The 24536-nt window shown below is 43.1% G+C and overlaps 1 protein-coding gene across 2 annotated transcripts in view; it reads left to right on the forward strand.

Annotated features, from left to right (window-relative positions):
• The window catches only part of MAP6 (microtubule associated protein 6), a 101814-nt gene extending 80943 nt beyond the window's left edge, over nt 1-20871 (forward strand). Inside the window, exons 2-4 of one of the 2 annotated variants that reach the window (XM_078658534.1) lie at nt 11740-11953; nt 17206-17402; nt 19260-20871. In XM_078658534.1, the coding sequence (XP_078514660.1) occupies nt 11740-11953; nt 17206-17402; nt 19260-19350 (502 nt within the window). In that variant the 3' untranslated portion in view covers nt 19351-20871. The remainder of the gene's footprint in view (nt 1-11739; nt 11954-17205; nt 17403-19259) is intronic. The other variant, XM_078658535.1, reaches the window with a different exon arrangement.
• The last annotated feature ends 3665 nt before the right edge of the window (nt 20872-24536 follow it).

The following is a 24536-nucleotide window of genomic DNA, read 5'->3' on the forward strand; positions in this document are numbered from 1 at the left end:
AATGGCAAATTAAAGTCTTCAGCCGCATATCTGAGGCAGAGGGGAAAAGGTCTTTTAAAGGCAACAATAGAATCAATAATAAATGAAGATAAATGTAAATGTCGGAATTTGTAAAGCGCACAGCTACCTCCACCGGAGGTGTCCCGGCGCTGTCCGTATACCGCTTTGGAACCCTTCCTGGGAAATGTCCACTCCTGGGCACCCCCCAGGTGCAGCCAGGCATCCCAGCGCTTTTGGGGCTGTTGTGGAGACTAAGCAAGCTATTGCCCAGAGTTGCAGCATGGGACCCATGATCAGAGCAGGCACTGAGGCGAGAATATCCAGTTAGGGGAATTAATGAGCCGGAGACCCGCCGAGGCGGGAATCAAACCCTGGTCTCTGGCCAGAGCTCTGCATCAAGGTCTGCCTGCTCTAACCATTGAGCCACACTTCTCCAATAAATGAAGATAGTTTATCCAAATAAATGAAGATAGTTTATCCAAAGATAAAATTGGCCTGTTAATAAACAAAAGATCTGACTCATTATTAATGTAACATTCTAGCAGCTTAAAGGCTCAGAACTACTTCAATTATGGCCTTTCTCTTGGTATAAGAGGCATTTTTCTGAAAATATAATTTCAACATATCAGGGTTCTTGACATAACTGCCTCCTGGAGATGCACTAATAGTCAGAATAGGAAATGCCTACAATTAGGTGATGAAAGTCTATCTCATACAGTGGTGGCTCGCATAGGGTGTATCATTACTATCTTCCTTTGTGTCGTATGTCCGAGTTTACTAACCCCCCACCATTCCCCTCCCCTGCCCAGCCCCGCCTCACCGCCTCGCATCATGCCCTATGCGAGCCACCACTTATCTCATATTTTAAAAATCTTGGTTTGAAAGATTTAAGAAGTCAATATTTAAAAAAAATATATAGAGTGAAAACAAGATCATTGCATGCGTTACGGCTCTTTAAATCAGTGTAATAGATGGTAACACTTGTTACAGGATCATACATTTTGTACTAGCTGTGCTGAAACTCTAGTTTTGTATCTTACATATGACATGTTTTGATATATTTTCTGTGGATGGATCACACTTTGTATTCACACACATTTATGGTTGAATTTGTAACACATGTTCAATGTGGAAGATATAATTTGATAACTCAGCAGACTTATTTTAATGTTTATTTTATTGCATTATTTCTTTTATATGCTCAGTATAGCTAATAGCCTGGTCACCAAAGGCTTATAAAAGCATTAATATATTGTTATGTGTATATACATTTGTCCAATGTTTCATACTACGCATAAAGATTATGCTTTAAAAGTAGTCTCCCTTACTGTCTAAAACATTCACTGTTTTGTGTTCACAATCAAAAAGTTGAAGTCCATGTATGTTTATTTTTGCTATGAATACATTGCTTATAGTTGCCTTCTTAAATATAGCAAAAACAGTGTCTCGGGATTGGCTGTAAAGTAGAATAGTTTCCAATTTACATAGGGGTAAATACAGGGTATGATGTCACTTTTTGTGACTTTACTAAATGTGACATCGTAGCAAATGCTAATTTGTCCTCCAACTATTATTTATAGGACTTGACCCCAGGGTACACCCCCCCAACCACAATGGTACAAGAGGTAGGTACTGAAGAGGGAGATGTACTCAAAGATCATCAAATAGGGAAAATGCACAGTCTGAAAAGTCTTCCTGTGTGCATCCACTCTGAGCTTGAAGAAGGTTGATACACTGAAAAGTAGATAGAAAAGCCCAAAGGATGAGAGTTTCTCAAAGAGTCATTAGTCATCATCCAAACAAAGAAATCCAAAACATGGAAAGAACTAAAGTACTCTAAATGGTGCACAATGGCTCTAAACCCACATTTGGGAGACTATGGGGTGTAAAGACTCTTGGGGCAGTGTCTGTGTGACAACACGGTGCTCGGTTTTTGGTTTTCCCAAACCTGATATGTTTTTTATGCAAGAGATCACTGACACTAGATACTTGACCAGTGTGAACTATAACCAGCCCCCCCTCCTCCACCAGCCCCACTTGCCCACCTTAAACCTCACAGCCGAAACTCCTTCACCATCATTTTCCCCCCACTCCTCTCTACTAAGCAGCGACGCACCCTCAAGCAGAAACTCATTCGCAATCACAAAGAAACCCTAATCACGGACATCTACCACTCGGCCTCCAACGGACCGACCAAGATGGACCTAATATTCCACACTGAACGACCAGAATACTGGGTCTCCACGATTAGATCGCGGATGTTCATCGCCAAAACAACTTCCACTCTCCACAGCTGCAAACTAACCACGACTCTTCCGTTCAGATCAGCTGGCAGAGGCTACATAACCATGACCATCTTTACCAATGGCATGGTCCTCATCCAAGCTAACAATGAGAACCTGGAAGCTTTCGACTCCATATTTCCCACACTCAGGTCAGCCCCTCCCACCCTCCCCATCCCCGCCTCTACGCCGCCTCCGACCACGACCACAACTTACAGTGAAGACCGCGATACTCCCTTCCGCAACCCCTACCCAGTCCGTCAGGCCCCCCCTCCCCCAGTAATACCTCACCCTCCATGCTCAGCCACCCAACATCCGCAGGACACTCAATCCCCCTCCTCCTCCCCCTCCTCCAACCTCCTCACCTCCCTTAACACCAAGCTACGACAGCCTCCTACAGCAATCACCCCCACGCCAGCAGGCTGCCTTCAGATAACGAGCCACTTCCCCTCAAGTCTCCCTACATCCCTCAATCCACCCCTGTCCAAGCACCCTCCTGTCCTCCTCCCTTCCTCCCCCCTGTCTAAACCCCCGCCGGACCCTCCCCTGAACACCTCCCCCGTCCTTCACCCTATCTCCCAACCCACCCTGAACACCCCCCCGTCCTTCACCCTGACCCCTATCTCCCAACCCACTCAGAACACCCCCCCGTCCTTCTCCCTGACCCCTATCCCCCAACCGACCCTCTCGAACCCTAGCACTCTCGGACCCACCGCGGATGCCTACATCCCCTTCCTTGAGGCCATATCAAAACGGCTCGCAGCCCTGGAAAACCAGGTCAACACTATCACCCATGGTCTTTCAGAAATCATCTCTAACCTTGGAATAGTCTGTAATCCCTACAAACTCTCCCCCCGGACCTCCCCCCCCGTCAAAACGTCCTCCATTTCTTCTCCCACTCCAGTGGGCTCAAATTACCCGACCGCCAGGCCTCTTAGATCAGAAGCTCCTATGTCAGACAGGGAAGCAGCCTTACTTGCCGCCACTTATGACTCCTCCCCTACGGAGTCACCCAAATCTAAAATTCAAGTCATCACAGGTCACCGGAAAGACCGACCCATCGTCAATACACAGAGATTACCAGTCCTCACCGCTATACCTAGAGAGACTAAAGAGGGAACCACCAGTAATCAGGAGAAATTCACCAATTGCCTCCTAATCAACTGCAGATCGGCTTCTCTACACGCAACGGACCTAGCCGAAGCCATCCTCACACATGACATTGACGTTGCGTTCCTCACGGAGACTTGGCTTAATAAGACATCCCCTCCCTGCCTAGACATGCTGGTTCCACCTGGCTTCTCCCTCATCTCCAAAGATAGGATTGAACAACGAGGAGGTGGGGTCGCTATCATCCACAAGGACAGCTGGAGTATCACAGAAACCGCCTCCTTCGAGTATGACTCCTTTGAATGCCTATCCACTGTCATCAAGACAAAAGACAATGACTCTCTACTGTGCCACCTACTCTATCACCCCCCGGGCAGAAATAACGAGTTCGGAGACCAACTATCAAACCTGATTGCACAAGACTCACTGGGCGACTCCAAAAACTTAATTCTTGGCGACCTGAACATCCGGTGGAATGAGACCCACAACCCTCTAATCAAATCGCTATCTAGCCTCCTTGATGAGAACAACCTCACCCAACATTGTACTGAGGAGACTCATTACAAAGGAGCCACACTGGACGCCATCATTGCCCAAAAGAATTCTATCACGGTCAACCACATACTACCAGTTGACTGGTCAGATCACCACATGATCTTATTCCACATCAATCACCCCATCATCTCGCTTAAACCTCCGCAAGTCCCGCCTAAATGGTCGAGAAACCTCTCCCAAGTACCCCAAGACATCTTGGAAGGTCAACTAAGCGCTCTTCTTTCAAATAACACTACGCACCTCTCGACCAACGACCTCGTCGACCACTATAACTCGGGGGTAGTCGCCATACTTGACAATCTAGCTCCTCTAAAGCTCAAAAGAAACCGAGCCACTCCATCCAGAACCTGGTTCACTGCGGACCTCAACGCAGAAAGAAGAAACCTAAGAACCAAAGAAAGAAAGTGGAGAAACAACCCAACCGCCATTCTCCGCCTTCAACTAAAATCAGCCCGTAGGAAGTACAACAACAATATCAAAAACAAGAAATCCAGCTTCTTCCGCGAGGCATTGGTCAAATCCAAAAACAGACCCAAAGAACTCTACAACATAATCAGACAACAAACAACAAAGCCCCTGCCCTCAACCCTACAGGCTTCCAAAGAACTCTGTGACAACTTTGCCAACTTCTTCATCGATAAAGTCCAAAAAATCGAACTATCTCTAGACATCAACAACCCACACCTCCAGAAGAGCTACTCGACCTCCCCAGTGGCACTCCCATCCGACTCCTTTCCCTCCCCCTGGCTAAGCTTTCGCCCCGTCCAGGAAACTGAGATAATCGCGCTGATCTCGACCTCCAAACCTTCAGCACACATCTCAGACCCCATCCCCCCATCTTTAATCAAACAAATGAAGCTTACCTTAGCGCCCATCTGGGGAAGAATCATAAACAGCTCCTTACAAAGCGGTGTGGTCCCCGATTGTCTAAAAATGGGACAAGTCACTCCTCTCCTGAAAAAACCCGGTCTCGACTCAACTGACTTGAACAATTTCAGACCAATATCTAACCTCCCTTTACTCTCGAAAACACTTGAACGCTGTGTACTCCTGCAACTGACGCAACACCTGGACAACATCAATCTCCTGGACCCCCTCCAATCTGGCTTCAGACAAGGCCGCAGCACTGAAACTGCGATGTTGAACATCATAGACGACATCCACGGATCTCTTGACGCTGACAAGTGCTGCCTCCTCATACTCCTTGATCTCTCAGCAGCGTTCGACACGGTGGACCACAAGCTCCTCATCATGACTCTTCAAGAAAGAGCCGGCCTTGGCGAGGTAGTTCTCAAGTGGTTTTCCTCCTTTTTACACAACCGTTCGCAACTAATAAAAATCAAGAACTTCACCTCCGATACCCAGCAAGTCAACAAGGGTGTCCCTCAAGGATCGGTGCTCTCCCCCCAGCTCTTTAACATCTACATGGAACCACTCGCTAAGTTACTCAGGAACGCCAACATCAACTTCCACCTCTACGCGGACGACACGCAGATTTACCTGGAAATCTCCTCTCTTAAAGACATCCAGAGACTCAACGATGTCCTAAATGAAGTTCAAGACTGGCTGACAAAGAATCACCTGAAACTCAACCCCGATAAGACAGAAACACTCCTCATCTCAAACAAAGAAGATAACCCTCAAATCACCGAGTGGCTAAAGTCGATCGATGCTCTCAAGGGTAACCTCACGCTAGCCGACTCCGTTAAATCCCTGGGCTTCACCTTAGACCCTAAACTAACCCTGTCAAATCACATTAAGAACTCGGCGAAAAGCGCTTTCTTCAACCTCAGACTTTTGAACAATATTAAACCTTACATTCCCAACAAGGACCTCAAACTAGCCACGCAATCTCTAGTTCTATCAAGACTGGACTATGGGAACTCAATCCTAACAGGCATCCCCAAATCCCACCTGGCTCCACTAAAAACAACATTTCACGCGGCAGCAAGAATGATCACAGGCTGCAAAAAATATGATCACATCTCCCCGGCTCTCAAAGAACTCGAATGGCTCCCTGCGGAAATGCGAAGTACCTTCAGAACGGCCTGCCTAACCCACAAGGCCCTCCACACCGGCAAACCGGAATACCTGGCTAACAAGCTCAAAAAAGCAGGCCAAGCCAGAAACTTGAGAAGCTCTAATTCCCTGCTGCTCATCCTACCAAAAACCAGAAGGAAGAGAACTGCGGACTGCTCTTTCTCAGGAAATGCCCCCAAAATATGGAACGCCATCCCCCCGCACATCAGAACTCTACCGTCCTATGCAGAATTCAAGAGCCAACTTAAATCCTTGTGCCTGATCCGCTCCCTTGGTTATGGATAACTTGGAGCTGCAAACGTCTCAGAATCCATGCGGTATTGTTGAATCCAGTACTGAGAAGCCCTGCTGTCCGAACTTTTCTTCTTTCCAAATTGTCTGTCGCCGATTGCTTTTATTGGGTTTGTTTCATGTTGTTCTCTTTTTCATGCCCACTACTGTGAAGCGCTCTGATACCTTCGGGTCTTGTTAGCGCTATAGAAAACTTCTAAATAAATAAATATTATTATATCATTTTGGAGACCAACAGAGGGCTAAACTCTGTTGGGGATATTGAGGAACACCTAGAGAGGCACTCCTTTTAGCATGGGTGGCTACTGTCTCCAGGACCAGTCCATTGCAATTGTAAAAGTTGGTGGCACCTGTTTCTAGTAGACCCTGGGGGTGAGTGTCTGAAAAGTCCCAGCGCTCTGTCCATCATCTCCTTGTGTTTGCTTTGTTCGCCCTAAGTTGGCAGGGTATGCCCAGACGTGGGTCCCTTGCTTACTTTGCCACTGGATTCAAGCTAGCCTGGCTGATGAGGGCTCTTAGCCCGGAACCGGTCCCAGGATGCTTGTTTCGGGTTTAGAGAAGACATGGCTTGGCAGTTATGGCTGGACTGTTCCCATGAGGCACAGGGTCAAGTCTGATTTGCGTATAACTGTGTCTGAACTGGGGTGGCGAAGTGAGCTAAAGACCGATAATGGCTTCAACCCAGATCTGTGACTGGGGATGAGTGTCTGAAAACTTTCAGCACTCCGTCCATCATCTCCTTATGTTTACCTGGTTCTAATAGACTGTTCTACCTGAACACAGTACAGAGATTGCCATCTGGCTGTCCCTGGTTAATCCATAGATCATGTTTTGGTGAGCCTGCTTCATTCCCCTGATAGCATATGGAGTGTGCTCAAACTTGTTTGTATGTGCTTGAGTAACATGAAGTTGTGTACCCATGTTGGGGCCTCACGTGTACGTATATAGTGTGTAAAGTTTTAAGGTGCAATATAGTGTTGGTGGTAACCAGGGGAATCTTTCTCCGCTCTATCTCTCTAGCTGCGTGATCCCTTGTACTGTTCTTTAGGTTCCCTAGTCGGAATTCATTGTAAAGACAAGTCAGTATCAGACTGTGAATGATCATCTAGTGGAAGGACCTTTTGCTTCAATTTACTGAACTGAACAAGTTTGAGCAGGTCAAGATGTGACCAGGCCAGAGAGTAACAATTACATAAAGACTGTGTTCTGTAAGCTTGGCATGGGGCACACGCATCATCAAAAGACTGGTCCCTTGTGGTATGCTTAATCCTTAGCTTTGTACCATGGGCAAGAACAGTGCACAAGAGGAAAGGTATCAATCTGACTTCCAAAAGGTTGCCATGGAGTTGAATGTAATTAAAAGAATAATGCATTTCACTACAAGCCATTGGTGGCAACCTTGAACTTGACTGGACATTGGAAAAGCCATCTGTCCACCCTACAGGATATAAGCTGCCCCCCTACCATATTCAATTAGCTTCTACCATATTCAATTTACGTTTTCACCCCAGGAACCAGCACACCAGGAAGATGAGGACCAGAGGAAGAATCTGCAGCTATCCCTCTTTGTTTGAGTAATGCCTATGCCCTTGCTGCTGATAAGAATCTGGGCTGCTACTGTTGCTGATGGATACTAGAAGTGGACTTCCCAGTAGCGAGAGACTCAACCTGCTCATCAAGAGCTTGGGTAGAACGTTTTTCTGTGAGTAAGTTGAAAAAGCAGAGCCTTCCGAGACCTGGAGTTGTGAAATGCTGCTCAGCTAACATTTTTGTTCCTTTCCGACCAAACTCTAAGCCAGGATGCTTCATCCTGTTCTGCGCCTGATTATAGTAAGCCACCCATATGCCTGAACTCAGCATCTTTGCATAATTTATTTAGTGCTAGCAACGCATTGCCTGTGTGCCCTTATCTTCATGCACAGCACCATTTCTTCAGCCACTACTACATGTGTCACTGTACCCGATCAAGCTGACTGACGCAGCTTTTTCTGAATCTACACGTGGAGCGCTGTCCCGCTTTTCTAATCTTCTACCGAGAGAAACTCCCAGTGCATTGCCACTGTTATTCCACAAAGGGATTCTACAACGCTACGGCCGTGGCATAAAATTAATTGAGCCCCTCTGGCCTACCTACATACCCCATTGGATTGACAGCCTGTTCTTTGACAGTGACGGTGACAGCCTGTTCTCACATTGAGTACCCGGACAGGTCCTCATGTGAGTAAACCCTTTTCCTCTATTCTTCACGTGTGGCACATCCTTTTCACAAGGCTGTGCAATCATAAATTCAGATGTCCCTTCATCAATAGTCCTGAAGAGACCCCACTTTGTTTTGAGGGTCGAAACGCCGTCAACAAAAAGAAGAAGCAAACCATTTTCCCAGCACATATCATTGTATATAGCTGCTGTTCACATGGAATTATTTTGATAATGGTCGACTTGTACAAACTGTGGAAACCTTGTATATAATATTCACATTGTCACTAACATTAGATTCCCTTTGTCACGTGGGACACTATGCGCAAATGTTGTTTAGATGTATAATGTTTACTCCTAACTTTATTGTTTTAAAAAATCCATAAAATATACTACACTGGAATCGGTGTGTTAGTGGTTCCTTCGCGCTCTGCCCTTATCTAACCCTCTATATTACGATTGCGCTTATGTATAATAACCTCATAATATATCATTCCACAGGAACCACTGTTTTTCCTATATAACGAATACTTGTGCATCACGCTTGTGCCTTGACCATTGTGTGGTGTGTTAATACTTTCAGAAAGTTTGAGCATGAGAGGTCAGTCTTCCTCCCTGTGCTGCCACCACTTGACCACTTCATCCTCAGATGGGTTGGCTCTCTAGGTGAAATTTTGTGCCCACTGCCCACTCCACCCTCACCTGTCCTCCTGAGTGATCAATAATGCAGCTCTCAAAGACCTATGCGCCTGCTGCCCATATCGCGATCACTCAGACATGGCGTGCAATATCCCGGCAGAACTATCAGTTAGCATTCTGTAATAATCTTTAACACTTTTAAGGATATGCTGAACTTTGCTTTCCACTGGACAGTTTACTGTTGATGCCTACAAACCCTGTTACGCGTTAAAGTCTAGTGCACAGTTGAGTGACAGAATATCTGAAGATATGCAGTCAAATAATTCTGTTGAGTTACTTTTCATAATTCCTTAAAGTAATGAAGGTCATGTGGTTCATGAGGGAGACAGGGTGGCTGAAATAACTGAACCGAGGACTACCCACGTACCCACTAAATATGGAGAAAGAAAGCAAATTTGGGAATGGTGTTGTTGGCCAGGAACATCTTGGTCTCCAGAAAAGTTGTAAGTGCACAATCAGAATGACTGAATGAGGTATTATATAACCATTTAATTCACTTCTAGAATCTGTTGATGTTGGGCCGGGTGTGCACTTACTTCTCTGATAGAAGGTTGGAGTGCCATCTTTGGAATTTCCTAGTGAACTGTGATTGGAGGGAGGGTCATTGTCTTGTTTCCCTCCTCTTCTTTCCTCCCATCCCACCAACTCTTCTCACTTAGATTGTAGAGGCGTGAGATGTGTTCTTGATCTGACAATGTTAATCATGCAGATGTTATTGTGGAAATTGTGTTTGTTTGTTTGTTTTATTGTTTTATAGAGCGCAAACTTGACCCTAGGGTATCATAGCAGTGTACAATAGGAGGGAATCACAATAGTTAAGCGGACAAGTATAAAAACAGTTTACATATAATTAACTCCAGATAAGGCCCCCGATTTCTTGAAGAGGTAGGACGGTATTCCGAAGGGAGGCGCTAGAATGTACTAGGTCAAGGTCTGTGTGTTGGTCAAGGACTGAGAATCGGTAAGAGGCAGCCTTTACAAGAGGAATTTACCCATAAGGAAGGTTTTGGCCTCCTTTTTGAAGCGTGCCAGAGAAGCGATTCTTCTGATGGCGGGCGGGAGAGAGTTCCATATTCTTGGAGCAGATCCAGAGAAAGCCCGCTTTATATGTTTTTTTTTCTTTAACCGTGCGGTTGGAGTAAAAGGTCTCTGGCGGAACGGGAGTTTCTGCTTCGGCCGGATACCACAAGTTTCTGTGCAAGGTAGGCAGGGGAGTTGGAGCATAAAGCTTTGTGTGTGATGCAAGCCAGTTTGAGTAGGATTCTGGCCTGCCTCAAGCGGGAGCCAGTTCAAGGCTTTCAGTGTGGAGAGATATGATCAAATTTTTTTGATCTTGTAAGAAGTCTGGTGGCGGCATTAAGGCAGGCTTTCAGGGGTGCCAGAGAGATCTTGGGTAAGCCTGAGAAAGTGGAACAACTGTATTCCAGTCTAGAGATTACTAGCGCTTGGACTGCGCTTTTTAGGTCGGTAGCGTCAAGGAAGGGTTTCAGTTTCCAGAGGTGCTTTTTACTACTTTTCTGAGTTTACATCATTGTGTGTGTCATTCTAGCACTATAGTCCCTTGAAAGGCAGTGTTGGTGCACTCACAGTACCCTATTTTGCTTGTGGCACTTACTAAAGAATAACTCTCTTTGGACAAACTATTCATTGTGAGTGATACATGTGCAGTCAAAACTAGATGTTCTGCTTTTTAACCACTCTCTTAGAGTAAGCCTACGCTGTTCAATGGCTCTATTCCTTGGGAGTCGAAGCCTGAAGAGAAGACATTTGGAAATTTAGAGAGCTTGCAGTATCTGGTTTCTGTGTTTCCAGGCACAATGGAAATATGATACAAGGATTACCTGTGTGCCTCTGAGTTGGGTAGGTCTGGAGAACCAGTGTGACACTGACCAAGGAGCAATAGATATTTACAGATAAGGGATGACCAGGGTACCTTGATCTGGGACTGAGGCAGAAATATGGGGAAGCAAGTGATAGAAATTAAATTGCACTCAGATGGAACTGTAAGAGCACCAAAGATATGGGAGAGAGAGAGAGAGAGAGAGAGAGAGAGAGAGAGAGATAGATAGATAGACACACACACACACAGAAGAAGAGAGGGTTAATAGACAAAGGAGACAAAAGATCACACGTTGAGGAAATAATATACTACAACTGTTGTCATTTAAATAATACATTTTGTTTATATGCTGTGCCGTTTGCAAAAGAAGTATGTATTACTATTAACACATGGGTCCTTTAAAAAAACAGCCATCTAAAAATCTATTTTACTGCCTAGTTTCAAATGTCAGGGGTGCATAAATCCAACTAAAAAAATTGACTTGGACGCCTAATGCAACGCTCTATTTATAAATGCATTATATTTAATTTTAGCTGATGGGAGTTCAGAGCTATAAAGCATATTGTGAAATTTCTTTATATACTAAGTTTCAATTCCTGCCCTTTTGGACCTGTATAAAATATTGTACTTTTAACAGGATAATGGATTGATTCTGAACTCATGCAAGCAGCATGCAATGCAAAGATTGTTTCAATGTACTCACTGCGTCCTGTACTTTCTCTGCAGGAATGAGTTCAGAGCCTGGACGGATGTGAAGCCAGCGAAGCCTATCAAGGCCCAGCCTCAGTACAAGCCTCCTGAGGACAAAGTGATACTTGAAACCAGTTACAAGGCCACCTTCAGGGGAGAGTTAATCAAGCCTGCTCCGGGGGATAACAAGCTGACTGAGCGCAGGAGAATACGCAGCCTGTACAGCGAGCCCTACAAAGAACCATCCAAGGTAAGGGTGTAGGCACAGAGCAGCCATTTTAGGAAACACAGGTGCATGTCTGCATGAGACATGAAGCCCCTCCCACTACTAGACTGCTTCTTTTCTAACATCATGATAGAAAACACATTTCAATCCTCACCAACTAACAGTGCAAATCACTTCTATTGTTTTACCTCTGAGAATGGCCATGGCCAGACTCAATGAAGAGTTTTTAATTCAGCAAGCCAGCACAGAGTAAAGTTGCTGGTTTTGCAAAAATCATAATGCACAGACTGCTAAAGTGCAGCAACAAGGGAAAGCTGGTATAGAGGTAGCCCTACATCTGTGGCACTTGCATTAAAACGCATCATGCGGTCATGTTATTGCAAATCTTCGAATGTTTACTGACTATTGAATGCAATTTTGGTGGCCTAGGCGTCACATTAATTATTAAGCATGACTGCATTACGGACCCCTGCTCAGGTCATTAATGGTGCTAAGAAATTTGGCAGTGTCAACATTTAGCTGCCCGCCCAGCAAATATGGGCCTAAGCGGAGCATCAGTGGAAAATAAGGCTGAAGGCAGTTACCAGCTTTTAATGTCCGGTAGCATATGGGTGACAATGCAATTAACATCTGATCTATTATTTTCACCCAACGAAGCCAAAGGAATACCCACTGTTCGTCTGCTCCAGAATACAGACGAAGCACCCTCCCACCCAAAATGTCATTTAGAGGCATCCAGATTGAAAGTATATTGACAACTGAGCCTACACTGTCTTTAACTTTGGTAAATGCATGTTCATCAGGGCAATGGATTATTTCACTCAGCCTCCCTGGTCGACAAATGGCCTTTTGGGGCCTGATTTATGTTTTGACTGTTGCATGCTGTCCACCAAAGTTGGAGATGTCTGCCGGCTCCATGGATATCTCTTAACATTGGCAGGAACCACCATCATACCAGTTCCTGTCAATGTTGGAAAGGTTTGACAGACGGCTCTGTCAAACAGGATGGCTGGTTATCATATTTTTATTGAGTTTTACATTTCTCTCTCAAAAACAATCTCCCACAGGGTTCCCTGGCAGTGACAGACAGTAAACAAAATGGCTATATATCTGACCTTCATGTTTGGGTAGGCGGACATAAAGCCATTTCTTCGACTGCACTTCCTCCATTGGGCTCCATTGGGCTCCATCTGAGAGGAAGGTTTGGTTATCGTGGTGATGGACTAGTCATTGCTGTTCCCAAACCTGTGGTCCACCCGCATCTAGATCGGGTGGGCGGACCATTATGTTGGTTATAAGGATACACTGTTGCCTTTGCGACAGGGTATCTTTACTACTAACATATAAATCAGCCCCATAGTCAATTCAATTCAATAAGCTTTATTCGGTTTTTGAGTTTAAAACCATAAAAGCAACAGAAAGGAATACATACATGCATAAATAACTCAACAATTCATTTCAAGATTAAAAGAAAAACCGACTATTTAAAACAAAGAAAAAGAAAAAAGTTTAGTAAATCAACTAATCAACATAATCAAAATAATAGCCCAAGATGTACAGAGACTCCTTTTCACCAGGTATTATAATTCGGTGCTCGGGGTCCAGGATAAAAGTCATGGAGGTCCCAGATACAGATGGGACCATCTCCAACTTTGGGCTGAGTAGAACGTAAATAAGGGGGCAATATTGCTGTGTTTAAATTTAATTAGTATCAAGTCCCCTGGAATATCTTTGGACAACATCCCTAGCCACCCTACCCTCCTGACGCTCAGGATCCCGCCATCTAGAGCAGGTGGTAGCGGTCTGTTGTTTTTGAGCCAAAAGATGGTTTTATTCAGCAAGTCCTGATGTAATTCACGTTTGCCCTGACTGAGTGGAGGGACCCCAGAAAGAACGGTGACGTATGGGGCGGCTACAGGGGGTAGATTGATTCGATTTCTTGAGAAATCCTAGGAACTATGTTGGGGACATGTACGGGATTAAAAGTAACATTGCTGCCCCTTGGATTGGGTGTAGAAAGAGGGGGATCAAAAGATTGAACTTTCCTAGGAGCAATGGTCCTAGGTTTTTCATGGTTGGTAGTGAGAGTAGAGCATATGGGTATAGCAGTTTTTTCAGTTGATGGATAAATCCTATTTACAGTTTTTTCAAGACTGGTCAACCTGACCCCCAAATCATTGAATTTCGCAAGCAGAGGTGACAAAGCGGAGTTTAACAATCGCTCTATTTGCGCCAGTAGGGTCAATTGGAGGGGCGATACAGAGTCATTTGTTCCGGCCTTATCCAACATTAATAGGGTTGGTTTGGGGGGGATAATAAGGGGCTACAGCACAATTGGTCGGTGGAGGGGATAGTTTCGGGGGATGAAGGTACATCCTGGGGAGTGCAGATTGTTTGGGCAGTGTCTCTGCCCACTATGGGGGGAGTTGATACATCCGGCCCATAGTTTGTGCCACACAGGGCATTCAGCTCCTCCCAGATGGACATAGTAGTTGGGAGACAGAACTCCAATAACAACAGTAGGCAGTCCAAAGCGGTAAAGATAAAAAAGATTAAACGTCTCTGTACCTCCTCCTTTGTTGCAGCCAAGTGGGGTGGCCCGTCCCGTCCTTCTCGGGTCCTCTGAGGGCCACAGAGGGCCCGCCCTTTGCCCGGGCTTAGCCCCGCGTGCGGTCCCGCGACGCGGGGGCTCGCGCTGTCCTTATGCGCACCTCCGGGGGCGGGGCAGGAAACATGCCTTCCAAGGCGCTAGTGGTGGTGGGGGATGTGGTCCCCGTTCTGCCGCCTCGCCGCGTTTGTGGGAAGCGGCAGGCAACAACAGGAAGCCTAGGGAATGCTGTGGCAGAGCAGCGCTGAGGCTGCAATGGTCCGGTGCCCTGTTGAAATGCCCCTCTCAGGTCAGTGCCGGTGTTTGGCCCAAAGTCCCCCGCTCCCCCGGGGCTCGCACTGTCCTTATGCGCACCTCCGGGGGCGGGGCAGGAAACACGCCTTCCAAGGCGCTAGTGGTGGTGGGGGATGTGGTCCCCGTTCTGCCGCCTCGCCGCGTTAGTGGGAAGCGGCAGGCAACAACAGGAAGCCTGGGGAATGCTGTGGCAGAGCAGCGCTGAGGCTGCAATGGTCCGGTGCCCTGTTGAAATGCCCCTCTCAGGTCAGTGCCGGTGTTTGGCCCAAAGTCCCCCGCTCCCCCGGGGCTCGCGCTGTCCTTATGCGCACCTCCGGGGGCGGGGCAGGAAACACGCCTTCCAAGGCGCTAGTGGTGGTGGGGGATGTGGTCCCCGTTCTGCCGCCTCGCCGCGTTTGTGGGAAGCGGCAGGCAACAACAGGAAGCCGGGGGAATGCTGTGGCAGAGCAGCGCTGAGGCTGCAATGGTCCGGTGCCCTGTTGAAATGCCCCTCTCAGGTCAGTGCCGGTGTTTGGCCCAAAGTCCCCCGCTCCCCCGGGGCTCGCGCTGTCCTTATGCGCACCTCCGGGGGCGGGGCAGGAAACACGCCTTCCAATGCCCCTCTCAGGTCAGTGCCGGTGTTTGGCCCAAAGTCCCATAGTCTGAATCCAAACAATCTGTTTGTGGAATATAGGCATGTTTCAACATTTTTATCAAGTATCAGACAGGGTGTGTCTCAAGGCAGTAGTATGTATCGTACTCGTTGCCATTCCTTTCTGGGTTTGACAATTGAGAATTATGAGACAACATATTGAAACATATTCCACTTATATATAGGGTCATATCAATTACACCAAAAGGATAGACATCCAATGAAAAGAGTAACTGAGGACCAAGCCCAACAATTGTAGTTCATGCATCGCATAAGTACAAATTTAGCAAGCCGTAAATCCAACAGTGGTGTGAGAACTCCTATTATTACTTCAATGAGTCAATATTTAATCGTGATGTGTCCCCCAAAGACCAACATCAATTGGGGAAAAACGTAGGCAAACACAGTGAAAGAATAAAAAAAAAATTACTTTCTTTTTAGCAACTGCTGTTATTATTGATGGTCATTTTGGGTGAGGATCTACAAATAAGAATTAGGTAGAAAATGGAGAATTGTTGGTAAAGGACCCAAGGGAATGTCACGCCAAATATATGCTAATGAAAGTGAAGCCAAGCTACAAGGAGAGCGTAACAAATAATAATCACTGGGTTCTTTAAGGACAAGTGGGTAATTGAAAGGCCATGCAGGACATTGAAATGAAAATCACCATTAGCAAAGAGGAATAGGCTCAGGAGATTTGCAGACCAGAGGAAAGATGCAACAGCTAAGGAGATTAGATAAAATATAGCCATTGCATGCACTTCAGCTCAGACAAAACTCTGAACTCTCAAAAAAGGATTAAGATTGTCGGAATTTAGAAAAATAACAATTTAGGCAGAAGTAAAAGTTGTGCGCTTATTGTAGCTAACAGAACTTAACAGAAAATTCTTGAAAATAGAAGAAATGTTTGTGCACTGTAAGATGAAGATGTCTCTGCTAAGGTACCAGGTGAAGCAAAGCAATGCAAGTCAGTGCTTAGGGGCCTTCATAAAGTCTAACCACTTGTTAAAAGGCCCTAAAAAGTTACACAACAAAGCAGAGTCCAACAATGTATGAAAAACCTGTTTTGTATGATATTTATTCTAGAGACATACAGCTTTACCAATAATACATTTTAGAAATACAGTTCAGTGTCATTAGCGATACAGAAGACCCAATCTATAAATAGAAAATCACAATGTAATGGAATTGATGCACTGATTAGTAACTTTGCATGTTATATTACAGCAGTATCAGCATCATCAAAGATCCCAATAGTATGTCTTGCAGTACAAATTATATTTGTCCTGATAGTTGAAACCCTACTTATGGCAGGTCAAGAAAACCCGAAGCCTCAATAAAGTGTAATTGCTCCTCTGTGACTGTTTCTCTCAGCAATGTGGCCATCAGGGGAGGGGAGTAAGGAGATGGATGTTTAATTATCTGGATGGCTGTTAAATAGAGCAATGACTTCGTATTACAACATTGTGGAGTTCAGCCCAGATTTAAGTGACATGATCAAATGTGTAGGAAATGGTTGAGGGTTGGGGGAAAAGGGATATTTGGGGTTATGGTGATCTGGTGTGCTAAATATTCTTTTGTGGTTATGTTAAACTAAGTAATATATATGGCTTCTTATAAAGATCTTTATGACTACTGTCATAATTTGCTTATGGTGAACTTGTATTCTGATGCTGCTTCCTGTTTTCCACCCTTTCTTGTGTGTTCTCTGTGTTTGTGTTTTTTTTATGCATGTCTGTCTAGGTAGAGAAGCCTAGCATTCAGACTCCAAAGCTGAAAAAGACAACAACAAGCCACAAACCTCTGAAAAAGGCCAAAGAAAAGCTGATTCCATCTGGCCGTGCTACCAAGAAAAAGAGTGCTGAGGGTGCCACTCCTGCAAAACCAGAGGACAAAGAGAAAAGCAAAGAGATTAACAATAAATTGGCAGAGGCTAAAGAGTAATTTCACTGCACTTTTTTTAGTTTGTTCTGTTTTTTAACAAAGGCCGCAAAACCTATTAGAAGCTTCAAACCTGCTGTTATTCTGATGTATTGATTTGTTTTTCCAAAAGGGGAAATAGAATTCCTCATTTTAGAGGACAGGTATAGTGTAAAATGATTTGATTGCATCATGCTATATTCTGCATGATAGAGGAAAGTGAATGCCTAGAGAATCTTGAGAGGGTCTCGTGGCAGCATGCACAATTCATTGTGAATTAAGAGCATGTGTAAAGAAAGAATACTTGAAATCAACTCAAGGCATTGACAAAAATCACTCGTGGGTGGGTAAAATTAGATTTTTCGCACTGTTCGGACCATCCACTTTTTCTAACTTTCCCTGTTGCTTTCCATTTTCTTGAAACTGGAGGAAAGATTTGTTCTTGGCAATGAATTGGTGTTCTAAGAGAAAAATGATTTGTGATTTTATTAGCAAGGATTTTTTATCTGTAATTTCCTTTTGTACATCAAAATGGTAGACATTTTTATAGTTATTTAATTGAGGTTTGCACGTCTATGAGTTTCCACAGCTCAGCAAACCAATGCATTTAAAGCAAAATATCTTTTTGCTGACAGGATGAAAATGTAGCTTACTGCAATCCAGGTTTTTGTTAAAATTGCAGAATCAATGTTGATGGGATAAAAATGTGATCCTTTCCTAAATTGACCTGCCGATCCTATAGGGGGCACAGTACTTGCCAGTTGATAGATTGAGTGTTCTAACACAGTAGGAATTATTAACTGGAAGATTTCGATAACAGGTCAAAGAAAGAGGCATAATTTCTTTTTTACCATGCATCTGCACAGTCTATTTTAAATAGAGGAAAAGCACATCTAAGCAGCATAAATGCAGGAGGTCCTTCATCAATTTTAGGAGCAAAAGCAAGATATATGTTGATTATGGAACCATTGACAAAAAATAGCAAGTTGAATATGTTTCCATTCTGCAAGAATGTAGTAACCGATGAACTGCAAGTGGTGTCTACACTTTTGAGACTTTGTTTTCTGTGGTTGGCAGAGATTAGATGTACTTGAGTAGCTTTAATAAAGGATTTCTCATCATAAGTCAAATTCCAAGTCTGATCTTAGGTAACGCAGGTGCTCTCTCATTTACGTTGGTTAATCATTTAGAAATGTAAAGTACTTTGAAAGGAATGGATTTCTACCTGAATAATAAGGCTTCTGAAGGGAAAGAATAAAAATATACACTCTAATCCTTCCACTTTGATGAGGAAACCTTGAGCAAACGATTCAGACCGAACTAAGGGAGTCACACAAAGCATGGTGGTGTTGTGTAATGTGCTTTTATACTATAAGCTGGAAAATTATGGCAGGTTTTAAAATGTGAATATTTAAGATTAGTGGTGTGTTTCTTAGAGTGGACTGTGTCTGTGGTAGAGCTGTATACTATAGTACAAAGTAGCAGGAATGTCTCTGTACAGTGTATGCTAGTAAGTCTTGCCTATTTCCTAATAGATACCCAATAATTCTACTAAATTTGGGATCACTTCATATTTTATCCAGGAATGCATGCTTTTGGGAAACACCTGTTTGAAATATCAACAGTGGTCATTTCTACCTAAAGCATGCCAAGATCCATTAATTGCATTTGATCACAATATCTATACTGCCTTACAGCATCAGTTCATTGCATGCATTTTTATTTTGAATTCCCCTTCCCACCAAATTATTTGTCAAAACCTAGATGCAGTGCCCTGTCTGCAGTAAATGAACACTGCTTTGCATACCGCATCAGGATGCAAATTTGATTTGATTGTATTTCAGCAGTAAATATATTAATTATTCTCTCTTTTCCAGAACAAACAATGAACCTCGGAATCCGACAGATCTAGTATTGAAAGCAAAGGACTTAAATGGGCCACTTGATGATAAAGCCCAACTACTTTAATCAATGCCCTGAGACTCATGCATATTTTACAAACTGAATATCACTTTTTGTCCAATCCGCTGAATTAGGATGCCAGTGTCCACCATTAATTTAATCAAAATCCATTTTCAATGTTTAGGAAGATCCCAGATCTGCACATTTTTGTTTATTTATCTTCATATTCAAGAGTCTCTTTAAACGGGCATTTCTTCTATTTACTGATTATAGGTTCAAGAGCTTCCGGACTCGGAGGTAGAGGACTGTTAAACAGAAGAAGGTGTAGAGTAACTCAAACAGGTGAAACACAAGGTTCAAGTGGATTTTAAAAAAAAACCAAGAATACTGTTAATGTGAAATGATTAATCATCATAAGAATATACCTGTTGTCCATCAACTTCGACAGCTCCAATATTCATTATAGAAATTGATAAAACCTGAATATATTGCCAACTGATTCAAATTTCAGGCATAAAACAAAAGGGATATTTGGTCATGGAAGTTCAAATATTTTTCCCATATAATCATGCACAAATATTTAGTCACATAACTTAAATTGATGATGGTCAGGTCTCCAAAGGACTCCTCAGGTATGTGTTGTGCTGTGGGGAAACAGTTTTCACATACATAGAAGCAAAAACACTATTTTAATTTCTGTACCAAGCTTTATTGATTGGTAATTGCTTGTTTAATTTGTTGGATGTGATAGAAGTGAGGACACACTGTAGGGATTCAGATTGACTGTGATTGTTCTAGTAATGGTATAATTATTAATTATGCCATTCTCTGTTTCACAATGGTTGAATTCAGCTACTCGCACAGATTTGTACTTTGAGCATTCATGCCCTTTTGTAACTCAATAAATTGTGTAAGTGCAATGTACTGTAAGTATTGTACATATATTTATAAAATGCACATTAATTACATGTATGAAAATGTAAATGCTGAGCAGTTAGTAGCATGGTTTACCCAATGGTAAAACATTATCCATCAAAGAATAAACGAAAGGTTACCCTTTTTCTATTTTAGAATTTCTTAGGCAATTACTTTTCATTACATGTCTGTGGTATAGAAGTTTGTTTTTTGTATTACACTGTAACCACACCTTGTTACAAGTAATTAATATTTATGTCATGTTAAATGTATTACTGCTTATTTAAGATTTTTATATGTATTATATTTATTTTATTGTTATTTATTTATTGAAATGCTACACCTTTTACATTTGCAAGCACTCAATGTTTTCCCACATGTCTATTCATGCCAAAGCCACGTAACATAAAACTTACAGCCAATCATTTTTTTACTCCATGGTTCATCCTGGCGGCAGATATGAAGTATCTAATTGTTATTTTGTGGCCTAGGTTTGGTGGCATATCACAGATTGTCTATGTAATGTGTTGGGCACACCACTCTTGGTGCTATTTCATTCTTGTAAGTATGAGAATGACTAAAGATACTAATGTATAACCAACTGATTGTGACGTGCTTGTGAGATTTGCTTGCCCAAAATAATTTCAAATATAAATAAATGCTGAAGAAGAATGTCTGACTTTCATTTGTATTTTGTTGAGAGAAGACACTACATACACCAGGTCATTATCTGGAAGCTTAGGGCTGGGATATGTTTGCCCTTTTTGCATTTAGCACTGAAAAGGGCAGCATGACAGTGTAAGATGAGCTGAAATAATAATTTGCAAACGTGTATTGTAAACACATCAAGTTGATCAAGGTGCAGTGGTAATGATGGTTGCACTAATGTACTGACATGACCAGCAATGTCCCTCGTTCATCTGTCTAATAACATTAAAAATGATTGATCCATATTTCATTAGCTGCTACACCCTATTTATTTCCATTTTTCTGTATTGAACATTGAGGTCATTTTTTATGTCCATATAATATTATTGTTATAATTTTATATTTCAGTGTACTTGTAATCTGACATATGAATCAGCAGGATTGCCACTGTGCTCCAGTTACTAAAATATTAAATGTCAACCTCCCTTCAAACTAGTCGTAACCTTTTTTCACAGTATGGGCAAAAAATTTCAAATTTACAAAAGCCCTCAAATTTGTTTTCATAGCATAGAAACACTGCCTGAAGGAAATTATTTGGCCCTAGATCTCTATCAAGAAACATTGCACTAATCAATTTTATGTCTGGTTAAATACCAGTTAAGTTGTCACAGTGTTTATTACGTTCCATACAGAGAAAGGATCATCCCCCTTCAGACACTGAGGTTCGTGTGTGCCATTCACATATTGATCAACTGACAGTGATCAATCTTTGGCTGATTGATACTGCCATTCACAACGTATGGAGTATACCTGCTGCACAAGTAATCTTCCGCCCTGTTATTTGAGTTGTGGAAGAACAAGGTGTATATCCGTGCAGCAGCTGTGTTTGCCCAACTCTTCTATAGTTAGTCAAAAACATAGATGACATATCTGAAACTTGAATGGAGCAGACACATGTGTGGGACTTGTGTAACAGAAACAACGGTTCCAGCGGAAAGTTAGGCTAATCTATAATAATAATCAAATGCACAATCGCAATCACAAAAACGGGTTAAGGTGATGTTAGAAAGAAAGAGGGCTTTGCAGACTTTATGTTCACATTAATTCTTTTTATCAGATTTGTAAAATTCAAATTGATATATACACAGGCAAAGAAAAAGAAATAGTTATTTTGTGTCCCCAAGTGAAATGGAACCATAAAACAAACAGTGGAAATCATGTTACGTGTACAGTTTAGTTTCCACAATTTTTTTAAAAGGCGACCAAAGATTAACTTAGTAATGATTCCAGCTCCTGTGTACAATAGTCAGAGCTGTTAAACTGGTTTGCTTTCAAATACAGTCGACATGTTATTAAAACCAGGCAGACGACCGGAGCAGTTCGAATTGACAGATTAATTCCAAAGGGGGTCATGTACTTCAGCCATCTACCACGATTGAGCAACCTATGATTAAGACTGTTTGTCAGCCCACCAGTTCGTCTCTCATACAGGGCACCCGACCGGGTCCCAGTGTGAGTATTCCCTTTTCCTCTCTCACTTTACCGGTGTCTTACTTATTTCACTGTCTCACGAGGCTGAACAATCGCCATCAGATTGTCCCCATATCCCTTGGTCCTGAAGAGACCCTGCACTGTAAAAGGGTCAAAATGCCGTTGACTGTATTTGAAAGCGAACCAGTTTAACAGCTCCGACTATTGTACACAGAAGCTGGAATCATTACTAAGTGAATCTTTGGTTGCCTTTTAGAAAAATTGTGGAAACCAAGCTGTACACGTTACATGTTTTTCACTGTTTGTTTTATGGTTCCATTTCACTTGGGGACGCCAAAGCACTATTGTTTTTTCTTGGTCTGTGTATATATCAATTTCAATTTTACAAATCTGATCAAAAGAATAATTGTGAACATAAAGTCTGCAAGGCCCTCTTTCTTTCTGACATCACCTTAACCCATTTTTGTGATTGCGATTGTGCATTTGATTATTATTATAGCTAGAACCGTTGTTTCTGTTACTCATGACATACTCTGGTTCCTAGTGAGTAGGGTGCCCCTTGTTGTTGTTTTCAACATGTGTGGGACTTGGCATGGCCAACCACCTGCATATCACACCAACACATGTCCTGCCTTCTTTTCTGCAAGGCAACATCATGTACAATGGACTCATTGCAAGAAACTGCATTGCGCCTCTTCTCCACTGGATCAGACATCATGTGATTGTAACCGTCAAATGGTATCTAAACCGGCATGAGAAATATATTTTTTTATTTTTATACAATGAAGTGCTGCACACTCTAAAGGCGCAGAAGGGAAAAGGAGGAGGATGAAAATCACAGCTAGCGGTGTCCTATCCAGGTTCCCTATGTGTTATGGGGCACTGCTTTTCTGTTTGCCCTGGTCAAAGGTGGATGTGAGCCTAGGCCAGCTCTTTGCTGTGTCTAGAATAGACGGTCACCTGTACAGCAACGTTTCTGGGATCTGAGTGACAGATTCTGCTTTACAAAAGCCAATCGTATGCTGTCACTGCAAATGTGAGGATAGAGGTATCCCAAAACATGCTCCTGTGCTCATAGGTCCCAGGCATACTTCACCCAAAAAGGGAACTGGTCCCTTGTCTTCTTTCCAGCTCTTTGTGGGGCAAATTTATGAGAAAGCACTTGAGCGATGCCTGAATAGTATGTTGTTCTCAGCACAATTAGTGATTATGCAAACCTGGGCAGGCAATCAAGATTTATGATTGTGCAAATATCAGCATGCAATGAGTTTGGCTGTATAATTAAGCATGCATTCATTATTAGCGAGGGATGGTGAAAATCTAAACAAGCATTAAGGCCTACTGAGTAATGAGGCAAAATTAAACCTGCACTAAGGATTACTTAGTGATGGGGCAAATTTGAACATTCACTATGAATTAATTGGTGATGGTGCAAATCATGGCCACATACAGCTTTTCCGGTGATGTGCAAATCTTGACAGACTTGCAAAATTTCTGAGTCATGGTGCAAATCTGCATGCATTTAGTACTAATAGGAGTAATTGAGGGTCTGAGCACACAGTAAGGAATGATGAGGGATTGGGTAAATCTGGTTTGAATTAAGGATGAGTGGTGGGGCAAAAATGCACTAGTAGTTAGGAATAATGAGTGATGGTACAAGGTCGAACATGAACTAAGGGATGCAGAATGGGGTGTGTTAGATTTGGGGGTCTCTAGTTGGCATAGGTAGCTACCTGTGAAAAATAGGGACCCTTACGTCTAGTCAGGGTAAGGGGCTATACTCCTAAAATAACCCCTGCTCACCCCCTTGGTAGCTTGGCACAAGCAGGCAGGCTTATTTCAGAGGCAGTGTGTAAAGCATTTGTGAACACATACAGTAATACAGTGACAGCACTTCAGATGTACACCACACAGGTTGTATTATAAACATAAGTATTTTTATATAGATTTAACACACGACAAAATGACAAAAATCCACAATTCTGTACTCAAAAATAGACTTTAAATGTTGTAAAATAGCTCAGTTCTCTCAAGATGTAAATGCAACACTTTACTCTCAATGTACCTTAGATGCGTAACGCAAAGAAAACAAAAGGGTCGCATGGAAGGTGATGCGTCGGCTCCTTACATGAAGGGAAGTGGATGCGTCGGTTCCTTACTGCTGTGCAGGGGAGTTGATGCTTGCTTCCTTACTGTGT

This window comes from Lissotriton helveticus, chromosome 8, assembly GCF_964261635.1.
Source record: "Lissotriton helveticus chromosome 8, aLisHel1.1, whole genome shotgun sequence".
Classification (NCBI taxonomy): domain Eukaryota; kingdom Metazoa; phylum Chordata; class Amphibia; order Caudata; family Salamandridae; genus Lissotriton; species Lissotriton helveticus.